Genomic DNA, 23,577 nt, shown 5'->3' on the forward strand with positions numbered 1-23,577 from the left:
AATCTCCGGTGCGCCTATGTCTATATGAAAGAACATTAGAGAAAACATGGAGATATTTATTTTTTTATAAAACTGAAAAAACAGTACAGATCAGTACTTGATCCCCTGGGTTGGATCTAAAAGGAGAGATGTAAATAACGTACTGGTTTATCAGTAATCCGACATCCACACATTCACTCGGAGCGAGGAAGCTTCGCTCATCCGCTAGTACAGGCAGTCAGAAGGGACACCCCTTCAAATAGCATCTCTGACTGCTCAGCCAAGACCAGTGAAGCCATTAGCTGTAATTAACCCGCTTCAAAGAGCCTACAGTAAGTGTCCATTTTCTTTTTAGTCAGAAAAGTTACACTTGTTCAGGTAGGTAATTTGTTCAAGCGTTTAACCTTTAGTGTTTCTGATATCAGAGGCTGTGTGTGTGTGTGTGTGTATGTGTGTGTGAGAGAGAGAGAGAGAGAGAGAGAGAGACAGACAGACAGACAAACAGACAGAGGGAGAGAAAGAGAGAGAGAGACTGACAGACAGACAGAGGGAGAGAAAGAGAGAGAGAGAGAGAGAGAGAGCGCTGTGGCCCTTCATTAAGTGTGCAGTGTTCCTCTGAAGAGGCTCTCATTAGCATTGATGTCATTAACTGTCAGTAAGTGGGTGTTTGCTCATCAGTGGAATGTGCAGTAATTGGCAGACAGTGCCACCCTTGGTTAAGTGATAGGACATGATACACCCTTAAACATGAACCTACGCTGCACCGAGGGTCTGTGAGGCACACTTACTATAATAGCAGCTCTATGAAAGCACTTTGTTTGTGTGTGTGTGTGCGTGTGTGTGTGTGTGTGTGTGCAGGTGTGTGTTTGTGTTCAGATAAGCATTACTGCAATAGACACCAAGGTTGCCTCTTACTACACTGATGACGTTTCACTAAAGATGCGGTGCAGTGCTCGGCGCTCGGCATCATGGGAAATGACGGCCTTGTCCGAGAGACGCACCCCCTCACCCTTCAGGCAGAGCGAGGCTCCACAGGTTGGGGGGGGGGACTTCTATAGCAGCCCTGCAGCACAGAGGGAGAGAGAGGGACAGAGGGAGAGGGAGAGAGAGAGAGGGGGAAGAGAGTGAGAGTGGGCGGGAGAGAGGGAGAGATAGTGAGAGAAAGAGAGAGGGACATGGAGAGAGGGAGGGAAAAAGGGGGGTAGAGGGAGGGAGAGAGTGAGAGTGGATGGGAGAGAGGGAGTGATTGAGAGAAATACAGAGTAAGATGGGGAAAGGGAGAGAGAGAGAAAGAGGCAGAGAAGGGGGCATACAGGGAGAGAGAGAGGGAGAGAGACAGAGAAGGAGAGAGGAAATGAGAGGGATGGTGAGAGACAGAGAAAGAGTGAGAGAAGGCTGTATATAGGGAGAGGGAGAAAGAGAGAAAGGAAGTGGGAAAGAAGGGGGGATATGGAGAGAAGGTGGGATATAGGGAGAGTGAGAGAGACTTCTCAGCAAATGTTACAGTTCCCTCCTTCCCCTGTCAGAGGGAGGAGAGCTTCTTATTTTGGATTCATCTGCTGCTAATGTGACCGTTTAAATGCACGATAATGATCACCGCTTCATACCGCTTTAAGAGTTCTGCCAAGGGGACTTCAGCGCTGCTCCCATGTGCAGCTTCTGCTCTGTATTCACAGCGGAAAAAGTAAAAATAGTTGTGCTTTTCAAGGCTTAAAATGTGTTTTTAAAGGTTCTAGCGTGCACATTACCAAGTGTGATTTACAGTTTTTCATGCAGTCATTTCACACATGCGGTAAGTGGTAAATCCTGTCCAAACCTGATGACTTATTGTGTAAATATGCGTTCAGATAATTTTTTATAAAGCAGTCATGTGATAGGTTCCTAGTCTCTTTGTAAAAATGAGTTCCAATGCAACATGCTGGCCAAATCCACCCAAGCACTTATCCGTCCAGTTCTAAGTGGAGATGTCAAGTCACAGTAACACTGTGTTGCCCTGCTGTCAATTCCAGCTATGCCAGCTTGATCATCATGATTCTGCTGGTCTCACTGGTCACAAAGCTGGTCTAGCTGGTTATGAGCTGGTCAACCAGCTAGTGTTGGTAGCCTGTCAAACCAAGTCAAGCTGGGAGCTGGTCTGAACTGGTCAACCAGATAAAGCTTGTCGAGCTGGGAGCTGGACAGAACTGGTCAACCAGCTGTTTCAAAACCTAGCTTGAGCGGTTTTTTCAGCAGTCACACCTCAGTGGCTCTCCAACCGCATTTACCGTCCGTCACAATTGACAGCTGTCAGTCCATTTCCACCCAGCTCCTCCAGCTCATTGACTAATCCCTGTATATAAGCCGCCTTATTTAAAAGGTCAAATACTTCGGTTATGCCTCACTTTTATTTTGGCGTCTCATGCTGACAGACTGCACGATGATCCAATCAAAAGTAATTTCCTCCTCGACACATCGAGAGGCGGGCGACGCTCTCGGTGTGGAATATTAGGAGCGAGTCGTTCTCTCCGATATTAGGGCTCTGCGATCCGGTTTTAACGAGCCTCACGTCAACGGAAAACCGGAGCGTGAACCGTTAAAGGGTGCACATCTGGCGGCAGCTTTAAATGACTCTGATATCGACGAGAAAGGGGGGAGGGGGTGGGGGGAATACGCCGCGGAAAATCTGCCCGCGTAATCAAGAAGTAAATTCTTGCTGACGAGTGTCCAATAGATCATACAGCGGCAGTGTTCTGCCGTCGGTCGTTGATTAACAACCATCTGTTTCTCGTTTGAGTTTGTGACAAGGGCGCCAGGACCTTGGGTTCGTGGATAACACGTGTGTTGTGGCATGGGGGGGGGGGGTGGGCATGACCGCTAAATATAGGAATACCCCCTTAGCCCCCCCCGGCCCCAGACGAATTCCGCTACAGCGAGGGGACACATGCTGTCCCCTGGGACACAGTAATTGGCTGACATTTCCCATCAGATCGCACTCAAGGAGATTTACACCTGAAATGGACGCCGCGCTGGGCAGCCAGGGCTGGCTTCCAATCGGAACAATGGCTTCAATTAAGCAATTAAGAGAAAAGACAAAATGGCTTCCCGGAATCCTGCAAGGGCTGTAACTGCCCATTCATAAACTGACAGGTGCCTCAATTCCTCCCTCTCTTTTCTCTTTCTCTCTCTTTCCCTCCTCCTCGTCCCTCTCCCCGCTCACCTAACCCCTCGTCTTCATTCTCCCGCTCTCCATCTCTCCATCTTCCTCAAACCTCTCATCTCCACCACACTTTCTTTTCCCCACTCTGTGTAATAACTCTACCCTCAGTAACATAACACTCCGCCACCTCCTAATTTCTTCCAACTCTCCCTCTTCTCTCCACCTTTTCTCTCGCCCACCTTCCACCCTCTGAGGTAATTCATTGCAACCGACAGATCATATTGTATCATATTATCCATAATGCATAATGGATTGGCAATAAATCTGTTTTAGCATAGGTGATACATTCAGCCTGTTCTCCATCTGTCCCCGGGGCTCCTCCTTTACTCTATTACAGCATATGAACAATGTGGCTGAACGCAATAAAGATCATCGCCAGGGAAAGAGCCGGGGAGAGTGTGTGTTTTAGTTTTAAGATGATTATGTTACTCAATAAGTATTGATGGACTAAGTTTTGATTATCCCTAAATCATTTAGTAGTGGAAAAACACTGTGTGCACATGCCAAAATAAAAACATAACAGCAGGTGTGACGTTTTCTTTGTTAGTTTGACAGCTATATAAATATAACATGCATTTATTTCCCCCACTGTATTTTAGAGCCATGATTCATTGTGCATTGCAGCTCAATGAATGCATTACATATGACAGTGGTAATAAATATGCAGCCTAATAGCATTTCAGGGTTTTATATTCCACATTGGTCATGGCCAGACTAAATTATAAATATAAAGAGCATAATTTTATGCATGTTTTGAAAACTAAAATGCAGACCCTGGATATTGATTAAACGTTTGAGGTGTCAGTTTGATTAAGTGATGATTCATGAATGACTCTGAGTGCCAGAGTCACTATATAAGTGCTAAATCCCCTCATTAGCCAACCACACACATATACCCACACACAGGCACACACACTCACACAGACTCTGACCACTGCACGCACACACACACGCAGACCACTACACACACTCTCCAACCACTACACTCATTCAGACACACAAGCACACATATGTTTCGACCTTTACGATACGCACTCCAACGCGTAATACACATTTAAACCTAACCACTTACTGTCAGGTGAAAACATTGCCGCTCATTTTGCTCCTCAAAAGAAACAGCCGTTCTGTTGCTCAGACCCTCTGGGAGTCTCTTCCAGCGCAGACAAACCTGACAGGTGAAAACACGTCCGTGTCGACCGAGCTTTAGCGGGAGCTAACCGATAGCTTGCTCACGTCACTCTCGCAGCCTCTAATGTGAACACGAGCCGCAAGAACGTCGGGCGAGATGTGAAGGCGCGTCAAACACGAGTCCCTGCAGGGTACAGGCGAAGCGCTCACCTGAGCTGGGACGGAGGCTCGTAGCGTTGGCGTACGGGGCTTTCAGGGGAGGTGGGTTCCTTCACAGATTCATCCCTGGTCATTGAGGATACCTGCAGAGCAACAGAGCGTTATGGGTCAGAAGCGGCAGGGACTCAACAAGGTGGCTGTCAGGTCATTCAGAAAAGAGACTTTGAACCAGGAGGTGCGTTTGAATCCCATGAGCTGTGCTTATTTTGGGCATCTGAGAGAGGTACTGTACTTGCCTGAGGGAGATACGGTACCTACCTGAGAGATACTGTACTTGCCTGAGACACTTTACTTGCCTGAGAGATATACTCTACGTTCCTGGGGGAGAGACTGTACTTACATGAGAGAGACACCGTACTCGCCTTGAGAGAGATCTGGCACTTGGCCAAGACACTGGCATTACCGCAGTTAGTGTTAAGTGTGTTCGTGACATTCCCTGGGTTGAGTGAAAGAGTGGTGCAGGGCGTCCGATACACCTGCTAGTTTAACCACTCGGCCATAATTATTTTCACATTTGATTGGCAAGGACGTATCAGAGGACTGACACCAGCCTCTGAATGAGCACAGCTCTCAGTAAGATTCATTTGTGTTCATAATTAACCAAGACATGCTCCAGTGCTTTGAGGTTAATTCCTTGAAAGAATTAAAGCTCGAAGCACTGAATAAGAAGCTAATAATTGAGTCCAAATGTAAGAATGAGGTCATCCTTTGATATTGTTTCAAAGGCACCGGTGCTTTGGCACGGTTTTGCCATTTGGTTCTCGCTGCATGTGGTTGAGCCTCTTTCTTGTCCATAATGTGGATGAAGAAAATGGCAGACAGGGACATATCAATTGTGAATCGCGCACAGGACCACTGCTACTGAGATCATCAGACATCGTGCACATGCTGTGCCGTTACCTTGGTGCCAATACAAATTCTGCCATTCACATGCACCCAGGTAAGACGCAGAGGATCATCACATTACATTACATTACATTACATTACATTATAGGCATTTGGCAGATACTCTTATCCAGAGCGATGTACAACAAAGTGCATAACCATAATCAGGGACAAGTGTGCTGAAAGACCCTAGAGGGAAGTACAGTTTTGCTAGGCCTTGTAGAATAATCTGATGACAAAGGAATATATCTATGAAACCATTTTAGGAAACATAACATATAATAATAAAGTATTCACTTGTGCAGGAACAACAATAAAGAGCTTACATAGCCAAAGTAGCAAGAAACCCATCTCAGCGAACACAACCCTAGTTATAATAAAACAAGTGCAACGGTATAACATTAGAAATTACAGAGAGGTAGGGAGGGGTGGGGAGAAGTGAAGCTAGAAGAGATGTGTCATCAGTCAGTGCTTGAAGGTGCTCAGAGTCTCTGCTGCTCTGACCTCTACGGGGAGGTCGTTCCACCACCGTGGGGCCAGAACAGACAGCAGTCATGACCGGGAAGTGAGTCACGATTGTTTCATATCACTGAGAACAACCGATACAACAGCCTCCTTAATGCATTTCATTAACCCAATGTTGTTAACCCGAAGCTCACTGCCAGGTAACTTCTACAGTGCCTAACCTTCTCCTTCTTTGTTGCTTTTCTTCTCCGGCTCCTGCCCCATCTCTGCCCTGTGGTCACGGATCACTGCAGCCCTGTTCCTCTCCTGGCTCATGCCCACGCCTCGTCACCTCCTGGAGCTCCAACTGCATCACCCTGCCCCTCGAAATCTGCTCCCTGTACTTTCCCTCGTTTGGACTTACTACCTACTTTTCTAGCTGGGTTCCTGCTTTAACTGTAACTGGTTCAGTCCATTTAAAGAGATGTCTAACTACGTTTCTGTTTTATGCTTCCTACATTTACATCCCCCTCTATAGCCTGGTTCCTCCCGAGATTTCTTCTGCCGTTTTTCGCCTCATGCATTTTCCATTTTGTGTTTGCCCTCTTCTCTTTTGCCCTTCTAGTGCTCTGTAAAGCGTCTTTATAGCCCTCTGTAATAAAATTTAGTTGAATTGTATTAAATCACCTGGGCATAATTAACACCCCTCTCCATACATTTTAGCGGGGTGTAAAAAAAAGAAGAGAAAAAAGTGTGTTTTTACAACCAAAGTCAGGTGTGTCAAAGTTATATATACAACTTACAAATGAAGTGCCATTTACACTGAGAAAGGCAAGAGCAGGTGGCAACTATAATGAAATAAAAAATAACCAAAACAGTTTCCTAAAATTGGTTGTTTTCGGCGCATAATGACTTTCCACTCGACTGGCACCAGTCCGTGACTACATAACCTCAGGTAAAGGTATTGGGGAGGAGTATTGTTGTTCATCACCTGGTTAGAAGCTGAAATTCCTAAAACGAGTGCCCGCCTGAAGTCCCTTGACCTACGCCCTGACGAGGTGTTCCTGCGCCCAGCGTCTCGTGTAGCGCCACTCTCCAGACACCACGTCCTCACCACTGGGCAGGTCGGCTGGGTTAATGAAGTTTCAGACACTCGCGCAACGCCGACTCATAAATACCCCGTCCGCCCGTCCGCGGTTTCACTCATTTTTATTTGCGAGTAAAAAAATAAATAAAATAAAAAACTGCCAACAAGTTTTACTGAAGCTTGAGAGTAGTTTTACCTGCAAACTTTCATCTGGAATTGATGCTGAAAACCCCCGATGACATCCCCTGAAAATTGAGGTTAGCAGTGAAGTCTAGGTTGTCCTTTACAGCGCGAGGCACCATAATGTGTCATTAGAAACTTTCCCGGGTTTCAAAGCACTACGTGATGCTAGGTGCTGGATGGGAAACAGATCTTTTCCGTAGATGTTTCATTGGGGAGCCTTCTGAGCTTCATTTGAACAGAATGTCAACTAAATCCTCCCAAAAAGCCCTCAAGGGTTTTTAACGTGTCCCTGTAAAGTGACTGACTCTAATCTTATCCCGTGGTGTCTCACCCAATACAATGCATCATCCGCTGGAAATGAAGATGAGGAAATGAACATTCGACGCCAGCGAGAGGCGGCCTTGTCGGAGGCTGTCACCGCGTCCGGCGTGAGATTCCCTGTCTGTTTGGATTTCGCGGCGAGGAGAAGCGTCTCGCCACGGAGGGGACGAGATGAGAGGTGACACCGCAGATACGTTTTTTTCACTCCCGGAGATGGAGCCTGGAAGAAACCGCGACGTTTCGCAGTGCGCTGATTCGATCTGTCGGTTCTGTGCAAGTGCAGAATAAACATGACTACGCCGAGGATGGATCGGCATGGTGGCGATGGCAGTTGGGAAGGGGAGTGGGGTTTTAAAGAACAAGAATCAGTTTAAGATAAGAAATCCAGATTTACATTTAGGCAATTAATACACTGCCTTTAATACAGCGGCCATTTTTACAGACCATCCATTTATACAGCTGGATGTATAATGAAGCGACGCAGATTAAGTACCTTCCTCATGGGTACAACGACCGTGTCCAACCCGGGAATCGAACCCGCAGCCTCAGTCTTAACCCCCACCCTTTGTCCTCCATGCCCGTGCTGCCCAGTGTTACCGGACACCTGCCTACAGCGCCCCACCTGCTGGGCACCTCTGTCAGCCCGCACGACAGCTGACAGGTGAGGGGCGGCTACAAATAGACCAAGCGGCCTTTCGACGGGCAATTCGCTCAAGGATTTAGCGGCTAAATTCGGCTAGCAGCAGTCCTGTCCTTTTCACCTTCCAGCTGACAGAAGCACGTGCATGTCGGGAAAACAGATAGCTCGCTATTGTTAGCCCTGGCAGTACACGTAATAGGCAGCCCGAGTTCAATTTTGTTGATGCCGTGAGGCACGTTAACCGCGTTTGTAGTTACTGTAGACAATTACGCCATGGACCCACCTTTCAACCTCTTGACCTGTGTATGACTGGAACAGTTACCGAAGGACTAGTGCAAATCAATCTAACCTTCTATCGTTGATATCATCATCATTACTGGAATTTATTTTCAAATAAAAAAGCAATAATCATACTGAGCACTGTTTTTTGCAGAGATTGATCGATCGTCAATTTTACATCTGGCATTAAACTTACAATCGAAATTAAGAAATTAAGTAAACAGTAACGTCAATTTTGTGGTATTTACTGAAATGTGGGGAAAAAACTAAGATCTGAGACGTGTTAAAGGAAGAATGCCAGATGAATTGCTCCATTTTTTTACCACATGACATTTCTCTCTGAGTGGCAAGGTGGTGGTTGCCACCAGGGCAAAGCATCTGATGAAGTCACAGCCATGTAACAACAGCACGATGTGCTGAGGTCCACGTAATTCCACAGTTTCGCTTGGACGATCGGCACACCCCAGCTGTCTGTCAGCAATACTAGCCCGGGACAACAGCTCCATCCCAGCAAGAGCAAAACCTTTCAGGAACATCAGAGAACACTCCGGATAGACTGTCCTTCCCTTTGCAAGGTAAGGTCACAAGTTTCAGAACTTTTTACCGTTTTGTACAATTTGTGTGAACATCATGGAGGACATGTCAAGCACATTTTAACAGTGATCAAAGTTAAAGCACTGAAATGGCTGAACATCTATAACATTCCCAATAACATTTCCATCAAAGGTCATCAACAATCCATAATATTATTTGTCTTTAATACATTAAAGATCACAATTCAATGTATTGTATTCTTACAATATTACTGACGTTTGCTCTATTTTTGGTGACTATCATGGGGATGTTTCCTGTTGCCATGGCCAATGGCCAATGCCTGCAGAGTTCCTCAATGCCTTTGACAGTAGTTATAATTAACAATTACGTTCAACGTAACGTGTGGGGAACATTATCTCCAATCAAAAAGGCAAAATGGAGGAATGCTCCCCAAAGTTCTCTAAACGTTTCCAGTTAGTCGGGATCACAGCATCTCAGCTAATCCACATGCTGGAGCCCAGACAGATCACCAAGAATTCCCATGGCCTTGCAGAAGTTGGCGAAGGAGGCCTGTTCTGCCACCATCCAAGTAACAGCTGCAGAGGGCTCCAGTACCCAGGCTGGGGCGGAAGATTTAGGGCGGCCTCCCGCGGGACCGAAGAAATATGACGCAGAGACAAGAACGCATAAACCCTGCACCCACCATTGCTGCAGTTTAAGTCAGCTGATATGAGCTGGTAATAAATGTTTTTTCCAGTGCTTGTGAATGCTGAACATAGCTCCTCTCCTTAATGTAGTAGCACTCACAGGAAGTCGCAGGAGAATAAAACACACACAAAAGCGGCTCATGCGTCAGTGAGCAGCCCTGTGCCCATGCACCAGTGAGCAGCCCTGTTAATTGGAGTCTTCCCTGGCGCAGTACTGAGACACTGGTGTGTGAAATCTTTCCTCTAGTGGAAAAAGAGCTTATTGATCCAGTGTTTCCAACTCACTGAGAAACTACACGTCTCCAGTAATCCGGCGCTGTGATCCGTGTGGCCTGCGCTAAAGCAAAGCTAACACAAACCCAGGGCAGCACACACCAACCCAGGGCAGCACACACAAACCCAGGGCAGCACACACAAACCCAGGGCAGCACACACCAGCCCAGGCTAGTACACACAAACCCAGGGCAGCACACACCAACCCAGGCTAGTACACACCAACCCAGGCTAGTACACACCAACCCAGGGTAGCACACACCAACCTTGGCCAGTCTGAACCAACCCAGGCCAGTACACACCAACCCAGGGCAGCACACACCAAACCAGGGCAGCACACACCAACCTTGGCCAGTCTGAACCAAACCAGACCTGCACACACCAACCCTGACCAATATCCACCAACCCAGACCAATCCAGACCAGCACACACCAACCTCAGCTTGCTCACTCAAAACCAGACTTAAGCGGTCCAGCCTGGTAAAGAGAGGACAGTCAAGATTTAAATAATGTGCAGGGTTGTTTTGCGCTACTTATATCTCGGGAGAATCAATGCTTCTGCCTTAACTTTGATAAAAGAATAAGGCTGCGGAGGCGGGTGTGAAAGAGAGGGCTACAGACAGTATGCTACACACTGTAAATTGTGGAGACGGTGAAACGTGCCCGCCCACCCACTCCCAGAATTGCTTCTCCCAAGAGACGAAAAACAGCAACATAAATCAGCCCGACGTCCTCTCAAACGCGCGGCCCAAACTCTGACGGGGACACATCACCTTTACGCTCTAACGTGACAGCGGACGCACCGGATGAGCCGATGAGATCTGGCGCGTGGCCCCGCCAGCGGAACCTACTGGAAAAAAAAGAACAAATAAAAAAAACAAGATGGTCGGTGCGTAAGGGGCCCCCGCCTCGGTGTCACTGAGGACGGCCCCAGGGAGCGGGGGGCCGGGCGGGGCGGGGGGGGGAGCGTTGTCGCCGGATTACTGAAGAATGCGCGGTGAGTATGAGGCGCCTATGTCTCTCTCTCACTCGCTATATACTGTATGTCTCTCTCCCTATGTCTCTCTCTCTCCCTTTCTCCCTATATACTGTATGTCTCTCTCTCCCTTTCTCTCTATATACTGTATGTCTCTCTCCCTGTCTCTCTCTCTCTCTCCCTTTCTCTCTATATACTACTGTATGTCTCACTCCCTGTCTCTCGCTCTCCCTTTCTCTATATATACTGTATGTCTCTCTCCCTATGTCTCTCTCTCTCCCTTTCTCTCTATATACTGTATGTCTCTCTCCCTATGTCTCTCTCCTTGCCTCTGTCTCTCTCGCACTCTCTCCCTCCCTATGTCTCTCGCTATGCCTCTCTCTCTGTCTCTCTCTCTCTATATATATATGTCTCTATCCCAATGTCTCTCTCCCTCCCTTTCTCTCTATATACTGTATGTCGCTCTCCCTATGTCTCTCTCTCCATGCCTCTGTCTCTCGCACTCTCTCCCTCCCTATGTCTCTCGCTATGCCTCTCTCTCTATGTCTCTCTCTCTCTCTGCTTCACTGCACCTGTTGAGCTCTTCAGTCCGCTGGTCTCACACAACATCGGCCAGCTTAAAGGCACAGAGCACAGGCAGGGAGGGGTGGGGGGGAGAGGACAGACTGAGGAAGGAGGATGAATGGGGGGGGGGGGGGGGGCTGAAGGCAGGGAACAGCAGGAGTAGGGAGGCCAGAGGAGGGGAGGGATCTATCCAGCTACCAAGCACATCCACCCCCCCTACCCACCCCACCCTGTTCCGTCCCCTTCTCTCTGGACCACCCAAGGCTCCCCCCCCCGTCCAGAAACAGCTTCAGCACTGCTCTGCACAGCTTCTTCTGCTCGACCGCTACGGAAAAAGCCCCCCGGCGACCTCCTGATTAAAGATGACCTTGCACCCTCCGTGAAACCAAAGGCTACAGTTTCCTACACTCGCAGGGTCATTATCTCAGCTTACAGACAGCATTGATTGGGTGAAACAAAATGGCCTCCTGCATCTCCTGGGAAACGACTGCTTCTCATTACTTTATCTACCTGTAGCCTTTGACCTTAGTGGATTCACAGGGATTAACATGTGCGTGCATCTAAAGTGCCGGTCATTAATGCCTCACTGTCAGTAATGCTTATGTCAGACATAGAAAAATCTGACTTTACTGATTTTAACATTATGGTTAGTACTGAATATGTAAGGATTACTGTCAGGTCCAAAGACATCACCTTTCTCTCAGTTCATTTTCTGCGTTCTACATTTCATACCCGCTCACCTGTCATCAAGCTCTCGCCCAGGTAACATTGTCATTTCCTGTGGAGAACTGAGGGACAGCCAAAAGTGTTGGGAACACGACAGCGTGACAATCAGGGCTAGTTGGCAGGCACAGTCCTCCAGGAGAGAAGAAGACCTGAGCTCACACTGGGTCCTCCAATCGCCAGGACGACGTGGCTGAATCCTTTCAGTGAAGGCGCTGCTGTCCTCTCCAAACTGAGTATCATCTCAAAACAGGCCTCAACTCTCCGTGAACTCTCAGACATAAAGGTACGAAAAGTGCCTAAAAAGAATGATTGATAGAAATGATTGTCGATGGGGCGGTACCCTATAGGTGCATAAAACTGTACCCATAACCAGCAATAGATAACTAATTTGTACCTTTTTTGTTTAGAATAAGTACTCATTGAGATCATTACTGTACTTTCATGGAAATGTGATGCCGTGAGAGCAGAAATGTACGTCCGCTGTCACTCTATTTCTGTGTATGATAAAAGATGGCACCGCTGAAACGGACTGTACAGCTGGGTACACCCTGTGCCATTTCTTTTTCACGATCCTGCAGTCTCTCGAATCCTTGGATCTTATCGCACAGTGTGACAGCGGTGAAAGACGGGGTATTGTCGGGGCTACGTCGCGCAGCGAGACATGTACCAATCGTAAAAGACGCCCGATATCACACAGCATACAGCCAGCGTAACGGGGTGCTGCAGCCCCAGTTCTGTAGAGCCGCTGGGTTCTGCTGGTTTCTGCTTTCCCGGTTCAGACACCGGTGAGGTGAGTTAACGGTCTAATTAGCTGCTTTAATTGATTGATGCAGTTGTGAGTCGCAGCAGAAAGCAGCAGACCCCCAGGCTCCTCACACACAGAACCAGGACTGCAGACCCCTGGCCTGTAATTCCATACGCTGGTGTTTACCTCCATTAGAGATCTGCAGGGTAGACATGGCAGGCATAGGCCATGTCTGTCTTTCACTGAGACACCTGACTTCACTCATTTAAGCGCACCGAGAGCATGAACCAGGGGTGTCCAATCTTTCCCGAAAATAGCCGGTGTGGATGCCCAGCACTACAACGCCTGATTCCCCAAATTAGTTAATCATCGTCTTCAGCCAAGACCTTAATAAGTAGAATCAGGACACTTAGCGCTGGACTAAAGTAGAAATCTGCACCCACACTGGTCCTTTTCGGATAAGACCGGACTCCGCTGGGATAAACACTGCGTAGGTGAGGAAGAAAATCCTGTAGAAAAGCGTGGACCGTTTCTGCCTTAGAGGAGCGTTTTGTACCCAGTCCTCCTCCAACCACAAATCTCCTTGCACAAACATTTACACTACACAACCTGCAGTGTGAAAATAAAGGCGGAATAAAGGAACAATAGCACACAAACACAATCACTCTGTCTTTGTTGGGTTTTCACTGTGACAGCGCTCACTGTGCCTACCCTGACTGCGTGTCCTTATTCTCCACGTCTGCAGCTGCCACCTGCCACAAAACATTTCAAGAGGAAGTTCACCAACAATTTAATGAAGGTGTATTTCCACTGACCGAGAGTAGTATCTGTCCATCCAGATAGTTTCGCTTAAATGTGTAGTTCACACCTGGTTCTTTGCTTAAATATAACAGCAACTTTCCAAATATAACCCTGCGGTAAGCACTGGATGGATGGATACTACTCCAGGTAAGTGAAAACATACATTAATTCTATTTTTGGGTGAACTGTGTCTTTAAATCCGACCGCCAGCAGAGGGGGAGTCACTCCCTTACGCCCCCTACTGGCCAGCTGCTGGAACCACACAGACAGAAAGGATGGGGCTTGTGGGAGACTGACATGACCCCCGCCGGCTCCTGAGTCCGTCCCAGAAGGGGGGAGTGGTGAGGTTCGAGAGACCATGAACCCCGTTGGGCATCAGGGTGTGGGATTCCGCAGAAAAGGTTCCTCTTCCTGGTACAGGGGTGGCCGTTTTCCGGGTCTCTGTGTCCCGGTTTTGAAAGTGGCCATTGTGGCGATGTCTCAGTTCTGGAAATGCGCTAATTGCCTTTGTGTCCCTCCGCCCTGCTCCCGAAGGGCCACAATGGTGTCCTGTGTTCCCGCCTGCTCCAAAACAATCCTCCCTTTCTGCTCTCCGGACGGAGTCAGGGCGAGCTCGGACCGCACAGTTACAGTGCGTGCACACACACACACACACACGCATGGGCGCACACACACACACACACTCACATACATATGCACAGGACAGACAGTCACTCATGCAGGCACGTATAGTCACGCAATACTCATACATAACTGCAGTAACAGCCAAATACCATTCGTATTATGCATACACAGAAGCAGTCTTAGTCCCGTATCTCACACACAGGAAAAGATACCATCCTAGCAAATGTCATATTTTCACTCATTATATACACGCAGTCTCGGTCGCACACGCACTCACAGGGAAAGATACTGTCCTAGCAAATGTGATATTTTCACTCATCTCACTCTCACACACACACACACACCCACACACACACACACACACACACACACACACACACCCAGAGGCACTCAACATCAGTGCCAGAGCTTCACCGTGGCTGATCTCTGGAGGTGTATGGAAACTGCCTCCTCTCCCAGTGACAGGTGTGGAGGGGAGATCTCTCTCCTACCCTGGGCTAGGCTGCATCCCTGCTCACTCTCCCACTCCTGGAAACAGGAGCAGTCTCTGAGTTCCACACACACACACACACACACACACGAACACACACACACACACACAGAGCAGGCCCTGCCCCTGCTCTGCTCTGTACAGCACAGCTCTGATACATTCCGTCCTCATCTGTTTGAGGCTCTGTGGAGCACAGCTCTGATACATTCCGTCCTCATCTGTCCGAGTGCTTTCTGCATAGCACAGCTCTGATACATTCTGTCCCCATCTGTCTGAGTACTCTGTGTAGCACAGCTCTGATACATTCTGTCCTCATCAGTCTGAGTACTCTGCATAGCACAGCTCTGATACATTCCGTCCCCATCTGTCTGATTACTCTGTGTAGCACAGCTCTGATACATTCTGTCCCCATCTGTCTGATTACTCTGTGTAGCACAGCTCTGATACATTCCGTCCTCATCCGTCTGAGTGCTTTCTGTGACTGATATACTGCACCCAGCCCTTTCAAAAGCTTGCCTCCTTTTCTTATTCTCACTTTATTGGCTCCCGTCTCCTATTTTGTTTATTGTCTGCTTCCATTAAAGCGTAATGGAAAATACAGGCCATGAAAAGCCGCTTTTATCCAGACCCTCCTCATTTCCTTCCCCTCTTTCACATTTTTTAATTGCGCGTTTTAAAATAAATGTTTTTTTAATTCTATTGAATGTCTTTTTTTACGCGTGTTTTATATCCCCATCAGCCTCTCCTTTGGCTTTTAATCTCTTACCATGGAGACCATATGACACAGAACATGTCACTCGAGTTTTCATGTGCTATATGTACTCTGTGTGATATTAATGTGCAGGTATTCGTTGAATTAATCATATAGCTTTTATGCATGCTTTATCCAACTGAAGCACCCCGCAGGATAAATACATTATTAAACTGAATTGAACTGAAGGCTTGTATCTTCTGCAATGTACATTCCCTTTGAAGTTATGTTATCCATGTCTACATAAAACATAACAGGTCAAATCATATTATGCCATTGTCGGTTTTCAGCAGAAAACAAATCACGTAGACTTACAGTAGACGACTGAACCAAAACGTAACGATGGTTAGGATCCACGGAAGTAAACGAGCATAGCCAGTGTGACACTGAGAGTGTCTATGATGTCAGCAGAAACCCAGAACAATGTACAACTGAAGCAGTATAGAATGCCTGCATGCTTGCTGCACAGAAGCCATTTTGTCTTGCATGAGCAGTGCATTGTGAACAAAAGGGTCTGACGATCCCTTTTTGCGATGCAGAGATAGACCTAGCGCTCGACTATTTATCAACGCAGCGCAACAATATGAACTCCGGAGTCGTTCAAAACCACCGAGCGAACTTCATTTGAAATTTCACAGTAATTAAGTGTCAAATTAATCTGGGATTTATTTTTGATGATGCTTTCCCCCCGTTAGGAGAGCGGTTGTTTCTGACGGAATCCCGGGACGGGGCCCGTAGGTCCTCAATTCCATCCCTGACCCTGTCGAAACACATCGCAACTGTGACAAACAACACTGAACAGCCAAAGACATATGACCCGCTTGTTTTATCTGTGGCTCAGTGCTCTGCTTACTACTAGCGCGGGGAACAGTGGCTCGATTGTTTCATAATTCTTACAAATCTCATTACGCCATTAGGAACGCGGGCGTGTAGTTCAGCCCCGGCGGAGCCCAGTCCGGAGCAAACGATCGCCGAGTACCCCCCCCCCCGACGGCAGCTCAGGCCAGAACAGCTGATCCCAGAGTCAGTGGACCCGCCTGAACTTTAATAACCCGAGGGGGTGGGCTCGACGCACACAGGTTAACGGAGCCGCCGCGCCGCCACGCGAAGGTGAGGCTGAGTCACGTGACACTAACGCGCGGGGGGCGCAGGGAGACCAGCCAATGAGAAACGAGCTGGGTAACGAGCAGGAGGGAAGCCGAGCCACCAGGCCGACATCTTCCCTCGGTCCTCTGATAGAGGAATGAAAAACACGAGGTGAGCCTCTCCCTCCCTCCCTCCCTCCCTCTCTCTCGCGCCGTGCTCAGGAGCGGTAATGAAAAGCGGCTCATCCCCTCAGCGCACTGTTAATTACTTCTCTATTTATTTAGCGGATCCGGCGGGGCGGGGGCCGCTCTCGCCCGGGCGGATTGTCTGACTCCGCCGTTAAATAGCCTGCATTCCGATCCCCTGATGCCGAAACTAACATGAGTCCCGCTTTCATCTCAACAGCGCGTCAAATTAGCACCCAACAGATTCCTGATACAAAGAGGCCTGGTTACCGCACCGAAAAAAAAAAGAAGAGAAGCCGTTTCGGAGAGGGCACGGTGACCGCGAACGCGGTCCAGTTCAACGCCGCCGCGCAGAGAGCTCTGCTTTCACAGGGCCTCGGCTCCCACTGCTCAACCGCGCGGAAGGCAAGGCCGCGCTAGCGCTCACCATCCATGCTAAATGAGTTTTCCTTTGGCAAATTCCTCAAACTCGCACACAGGCGTCGGCCACGGACGAGATTGCGGAGCTGCTGGGTAGTGGGTAGATTTGTTTCATCCATTCGTCAGCGCGAGACGACTCACAAAAGAACGGACTGGAATTAGTCCTTTAATTTAATTTACTTTCATCAAATCGTGTGTCAGTCTGTAATGCCCCGTATTTTGCGCTAATAAATCTGCAACGCAGCCCGTGCTGAATTCATAGTCGCTAATTTCTTAAACGGTATTTAAATGGGATTTAAAAGTTGTAATTCCTGTTTGCTCATTTAATTACGCCGTAATGCTTACAGCTTGCACCTTATTGCCTCTTTAAAACGAATATAAAATGAAAAGGGGTCTCTCTTTCCCCCCCCCCCCCCCCATTGATGAGTTACAGGCCGGCTGTAATTTGTGTTTGTTCTGCAGCAGCATCAGGCTGAAGTTCTGTCCTTCAGGGTCTGTTGCCGTGGTGAGGGCATGACCCCCCCCTCTCCCCCCCACTCCCCCCTCCAAAAGCCCTTCAATTCTGAATCCTGCTCTCTCAGATCTGGTTTCATAAGTTTATAGGCTGTTTTTATTTTTGGGTTCAGGCACACATGGGTCAGCATGCCATCTCTGTGACAGGGTCTTAAAGAGTCAAAGAGAGGGAGGGAGGGAGGGAGGAAGAGAGAGAGAGGGAGGGAGGGAGAGAGAGAGGGAGGGAGAGGAGAGATTTAACATATGGTATATGTTTTTGTATATTCTTTGGCAGTGAGGCTCTGGTTGCCCTGCCAATGAAGCATCACCGAGCCGAACTGAAGTGAATTGAATTGAATTGAGAGGAACAGTGAGAGGGGGGGGGGGGGGGAAGAGAGAGAGATGGATGGAGAAAGGAACGGAAGATGGATAAAGAGATGGAGATAGGGCAGAAAGAGAGAGATGTATGGAGACAGAAAAGGGAGAGAGAGAAATAAGGAGGTACAGATAGGGGCAGAGAGAAAGAGAGAGAGAGAGAGAGAGAGAGAGAGAGAGGTGGGGTGCTTTCTTTGCCCGGTTGCGGAGTCCATGTGTGCAGGCATGCATTCATTAAGGTAATTCCTCCACTTTGAACAGGGGCAGGCTCATAAATACACAGCCCCCCCACCCAGGGTCTGGCCGGGCCGGGGCCCAGTCCCAGTGCATCTGCATGAGAATGCCCCCGCCCTCACAAAGGGATAAAAAGATGGTGGAAACGCTGGAGACAAACCCTTCCTGTTCTCCCAGGTCATTTATTTCTCCTCCTGTCAGAGTCCAGCCTGTTCGGCACATTCTTTCACACCCCCCCCCCTCACCCCCCCCTCTGGCTTTAACAGAAAAGATGGGAAAATGACATCAAACAGAATGAGTGTGATTGTTTTCAAAATATCCACGGCGAGCTTGAGTTTTTTTAAATCGGGCTTTGCATAATAAAAAATGAATAACAAAACCAACTGCAAATGTAAAACAATCCGTTCTAGTATTTGGCCGGATGCATTTGTGATTGCATACACATAACCAGGGCTTTCACTGTTGCATTCTAAACGTTAATTAAAAACCTCACCAAACTGTATGGCGCACTGTCCATATTGCCATTAATTTCACACTGAAGGATGTGCATTCTTCTGGTTATAATGATGGGATATTGTTTTATAGGCTTCACAATGTCAACAAATCAAATAAAGCACTCCAGAAACAGACTGAGATTTGATGGAAATTGATTTTTGTTTTGTATTTGGATTAGATATGAAGTATCGGTATTCCAGACACATACTGGACACAGTACATTTTGCAAATGCCTTTCAGCTCAAAATAATGCACCGTGCGTGGTAAGTAAGAAAACAAATAAAAAAAAGAACCATATCACACTCATTTTGACCCAAAAATCGTAGAAACAAACACCATTGCGCTGTTCATGTTTCATGTTTTCTCGTTCAAAATATAGGTTTTGTAGAACACCTGTAACAAACGTTAAAACACTTCTTCCAGCTCCGAGTGCTAAGTAAAAATTTCACATCTAATACAAGCCATCACAGGCTTTTTTAAAAGAAGACTTTATCTTCACTTGTTTAGTAGCCCTGTGGGGAAGCGGGGGTATTGAGATAAATGTCTTGTTTTCTTCCGAGTGTAATGGTGTGATTCGTCCTGATATGTTCTGACATTTAGTCAATCACACTTTGCTGTTCTTTAAAAGGGGATATTATTGACATTTGGGCTCCTTTCTGTGGAGAGCGAACGTCCATTTTAGAAATGACAAAATTGACATCCGTGTTCTCAAGTCCCCCAGAGTAACAGTCCACCATGCCCTTTTACCCTCGCTCGCCTGTCATGTTGAAAACGCTTAAGGGATGGCGTTCTTCACGAAAAGAGCAAGGATGTCTGTGTCGACATAAAATAAGTTGTGTTCATTGTTTAGTTTACAGAGAATGTAAGCTAAACAATTTAGCCAAATTAAATTAGTTTAGTATAATTTATAAACGTCTATTAATATGATTTTTAGTGTGTGCATGTCCACACTGCACACTGCCCAGTGTTAAATCAACACCGTTGGAGTAGGAATTAACACTGACAGATTCAGTGTGCCGGAGTTTTAAAATGAGCAGTTGTCCAAATGATACGGTGGGAGGGAGGGGGGCGTAGCTGTGAAAAGACTCCATCGGCATTGCAGTCACAGAAAGTGACATCACCCATGGGAATCAATTCCACATCCTGCGCTGGACTCCAGGGAGGCTGGGTTCACAGACGAGAGCTTTGGGCAATGACGGTTATAAAAGGCCGGGTGTCGGGAAGCCGTCTTAGCTTAGGAGAGAGGAACTCTACGATGACCGAGTTCCCGCAAGGGCGAGCGGATCTGTTTCCATCAAAGAACCTGTCGGAACGCTCCCTAACAAGCCCCGTAATCCCGCACTGCAGAAACAACATGGCCACCGAAAGCTTTGGAAAAGCACTGGCTCATTTGCTCAAAATGAAATCTTGAAACGATCAGTTATATCAATAAAACAAAAAGAAACAGTTTATTTTCAGTTGTACTCGCATTCGACCGTGTTTTCACAGACTGCTATACTGTAGATTGCATTAAAAATGCATTACCAAAGTTGCACTGGTAAAATAGTACTGAATGCTGGAGTTATCAAAATGATAATGCTGTAATTCTATGTTTGAGCCTATTATTATTCAGCATTATTCAGCAAAGTTGTGGCACGCTTAACCCCATCTTGAAATTCTTTGCCAAAAACTTTCTATCACTTGTTACCAGAGAAGTATAGTTCTGCATATCGACCTGTGAATTTACTCACACAATAATGTCATATCTATTTGTTTATTTTTAAAAAAAATAAAAAATAAAAATGACAAAACAATACAGGCATGCACCCAAGTGGATAGTGTGCATGTGTACGTGTGTGCGTGCATGTGTGTGTGTGTGTGTGTGTGTATGAAAATATCACATTTGGTAGGATGGCATCATTCCCTGGAAGGCATTTCCGAGTAAAGGACGAGGGGTGAACTTTGCTTAACTTGGGTAACCCATCCTCTTAAGCCGTATGTGTCACTCACACTGGCAAACGAGCAGCTATTCTTCAGCTCTAAATAGTTTAATAGTGGACCTGACCCAGGCATGCTCTCCCGGCAGGCCAGACAGCATCTCCGCGATTATACCGTTACGGCACGGCAGTAACGGAATGAGCCCTGTCCCCTTTTCAATTACAACAGACCTTAATAATGAAGAGACGGAAACAAAGAGTCACGTCCCAGGCACAAAATGGCCGCACCTGTTTAACATGCACACTGGCCGCCGTGGTTTGGGGGATTGACCTGGTTTGGCCCTGCGGTCCCGTCCTGGGGAGCGGGGATCCGTGGGAAGGAGAGAGCACGTGGAGAGAGGCGATGGAGAGGCGCAGGCAGAGCGGTGGCCAAGTGGTGGGAGGAGAAACGGAACTGATGCTCCTGGAAGCACTCTCGGTGTAGACGACATGGGAACCAAGTGGACTCCGCAGTTTGGCAAGTGTGTGTATTTTTTTTAAAGTGAGCCTTATGCTGTAAAATGATAATATCTGGAAAGCGCGAACACTTGTTTTCATTCATGCGCTTGTCACCATGCACTACAAACAGACACACACGCAGTTTATATCAGCCCAGATTTCTGGAATGTGAGCGGAGAATGTGAGACAGCCTCCTGAGCTCACCAGCTTACAGACATGCATGGCAACTTATATGTGCACCTGCAAATGAGGCCAGTGTCTGACACTTCCCCGCTAGCCCTACACCAGGCCCTTATCCCCCCTCTTTGTCACCAATGCAGTTGTTGCCCTGACTTTACCTTGTTCGCTGAGAGAGAGAGAGAGAGAGAGAGAGAGAGAGAGAGAGAGAGAGAGAGAGAGACTGTGTTTTTTTGTGTGTTTGTACGCGCCCGTGTGTCCCTCCCACACTCGGCACAGCAGCGCGCACGCTCTGGACTGGAAGGACTCTGCTGTGCAGTCTGATCATGTGACGGGCCGCGAGCCCAGGCGAAGCAGAGCGAGACAGTTGTCGGAGACCGAAACGCCAGCTTCATTGAAAAGCTCCGTTATTGAGAGCGAGAGACAGGAGAGAGAGACATTTTCAGTACACAGACACAGATAACACACACCGCAAGCTCTTGGGAACTTTGGGGGGAAAGGGACATTGAAACGGCCTTAAGACATTCGTAAAGGAGAAGGACAGGACAGATTTACTGAAAATTTTAAAGATTCAAGAACAGTGGGCACGCGGGAGTTTATTCTTCATTCTGAGCAACTTGTGGAATTATAAGGGCATCGTTCAAAAGAAGAAACTACCTCTGACCCTCTTTTCCCGTTTTATTTTTTCTTTATTTTATTTAATTTTTTTTGCATCTTCCTTTGCAGCAAGTGAGAGGGGAAGGAACACAATTGCATCGCTGTGCATAAAGAAAGTGATCGCAGCACCGAGAGGCAGAAGGGCTCGCTGCGTTAGCTAGCTAGAGGGGACAGGACTGAGGTTGGAAGAGACACATCGCCCGCCTCTTGTGCTAGCCTCCTTTTTTATATCGTATTTATTCATACGTTTTAGTGTTTTTGCTTCTCAGTTTTTGTCAGGGGTGCCTGGGGTTTGTTTTTTGGAATATGGTTGGGGAAATGGAAACGAAGGAGAAGCCGAAGCCGACCCCAGACTATCTTATGCAGCTCATGAACGACAAGAAACTGATGAGCAGTCTGCCCAACTTCTGCGGGATTTTCAACCACCTCGAGCGACTGCTGGACGAAGGTATCCAAATCCAGATCGATGCGTGCAAATTAAATATACGGTCTGTTATATTGTGATGGGGGAGGGCGGGGGGGAAGCGCGAGTAGCCTATATGTCATACGATCCCGACAGAGAAATCACGAACAGGTTTGCCGATCTTTATCTTTTCATTTTGTTTATCTTATTATAATTATTATTGTATTTATTGAATTTGATTTGGCACCAGCCGGAGCTCTGGCTGCAGTCTACTTTGAAATTGCGAATAGCCTACACTACAAAGACGGGAAATGCTGCAATCCCGTAATCTGGCGCTTGCATAAAACAAATTGCAGGTGTATGGTGCTGCTAAGTACCAGACATTTCCTAAAACCCTACGCTTGGAGCTACATATATATTTTCTGTTGTCTACGTAGTGGCAGCCTCTAAATTCGCCACACGGTTGAACGTATTCATCAACAAACAAAAAAAATTCCCAGTCCATTTAATCACAAACTGTGACATGCCAAAAACACTGTTACATTGAGACTTTTGTATGCGCTAATATACACTAACTACATTGTGCAAGCGTCCACTACGCCCTTCATCTATGTGCACAATTGTGAAATATATTCATTCACATCCTATTGTTTTCCTTATCTTTTGACTTTGTTATTATTATATTAACAAAAAATCTAATTGACAAAACTAAAAATATATCTATCACGATATTTAAATTCCAAAATACCAATTACCTGTAATGTGCAGTCGTACAGTGACTATAAAGCCTGGGATTCAAATGGCAGGTCTAAAGCAGTGTGAAGCAGGTGTGCAACGTTCGTCTGAATGCCCATAGCGCATTAAGACACTGCACCAAAGGTACTTAACTGAGTGAAATATCTCATTAGTATAAAACTGGTAAAATTAGTATTATTCCGGGGAGTACATACTTCCCAAAGCAACTAAAAATAAACTTGCTATTATAACTGTGCTTGGCCTTCTTTTAGTTGCTAGGGTAGTTCTACTTATTTTTGTTGTTTGGTATATTTTTGTTTCATAAATCAGGCAATACAATACAATAAGAAATA

The 23,577-nt window shown here is 47.1% G+C and overlaps 1 protein-coding gene across 5 annotated transcripts in view; it reads left to right on the top strand.

The window, feature by feature from the left end:
• The first annotated feature begins 21,734 nt into the window (after positions 1-21,734).
• Positions 21,735-23,577, top strand: part of LOC133118127 (KH domain-containing RNA-binding protein QKI) — a 99,047-nt gene continuing 97,204 nt past the window's right edge. For 4 of the 5 annotated variants that reach the window (XM_061227899.1, XM_061227897.1, XM_061227896.1 and 1 more), the window contains exon 1: positions 21,735-22,534. In XM_061227899.1, coding sequence (XP_061083883.1) covers positions 22,393-22,534 — 142 coding nt within the window. In that variant the 5' untranslated portion in view covers positions 21,735-22,392. The remainder of the gene's footprint in view (positions 22,535-23,577) is intronic. The other variant, XM_061227898.1, reaches the window with a different exon arrangement.

The sequence above is a fragment of the Conger conger genome, chromosome 18, assembly GCF_963514075.1.
Source record: "Conger conger chromosome 18, fConCon1.1, whole genome shotgun sequence".
NCBI lineage: Eukaryota > Metazoa > Chordata > Actinopteri > Anguilliformes > Congridae > Conger > Conger conger.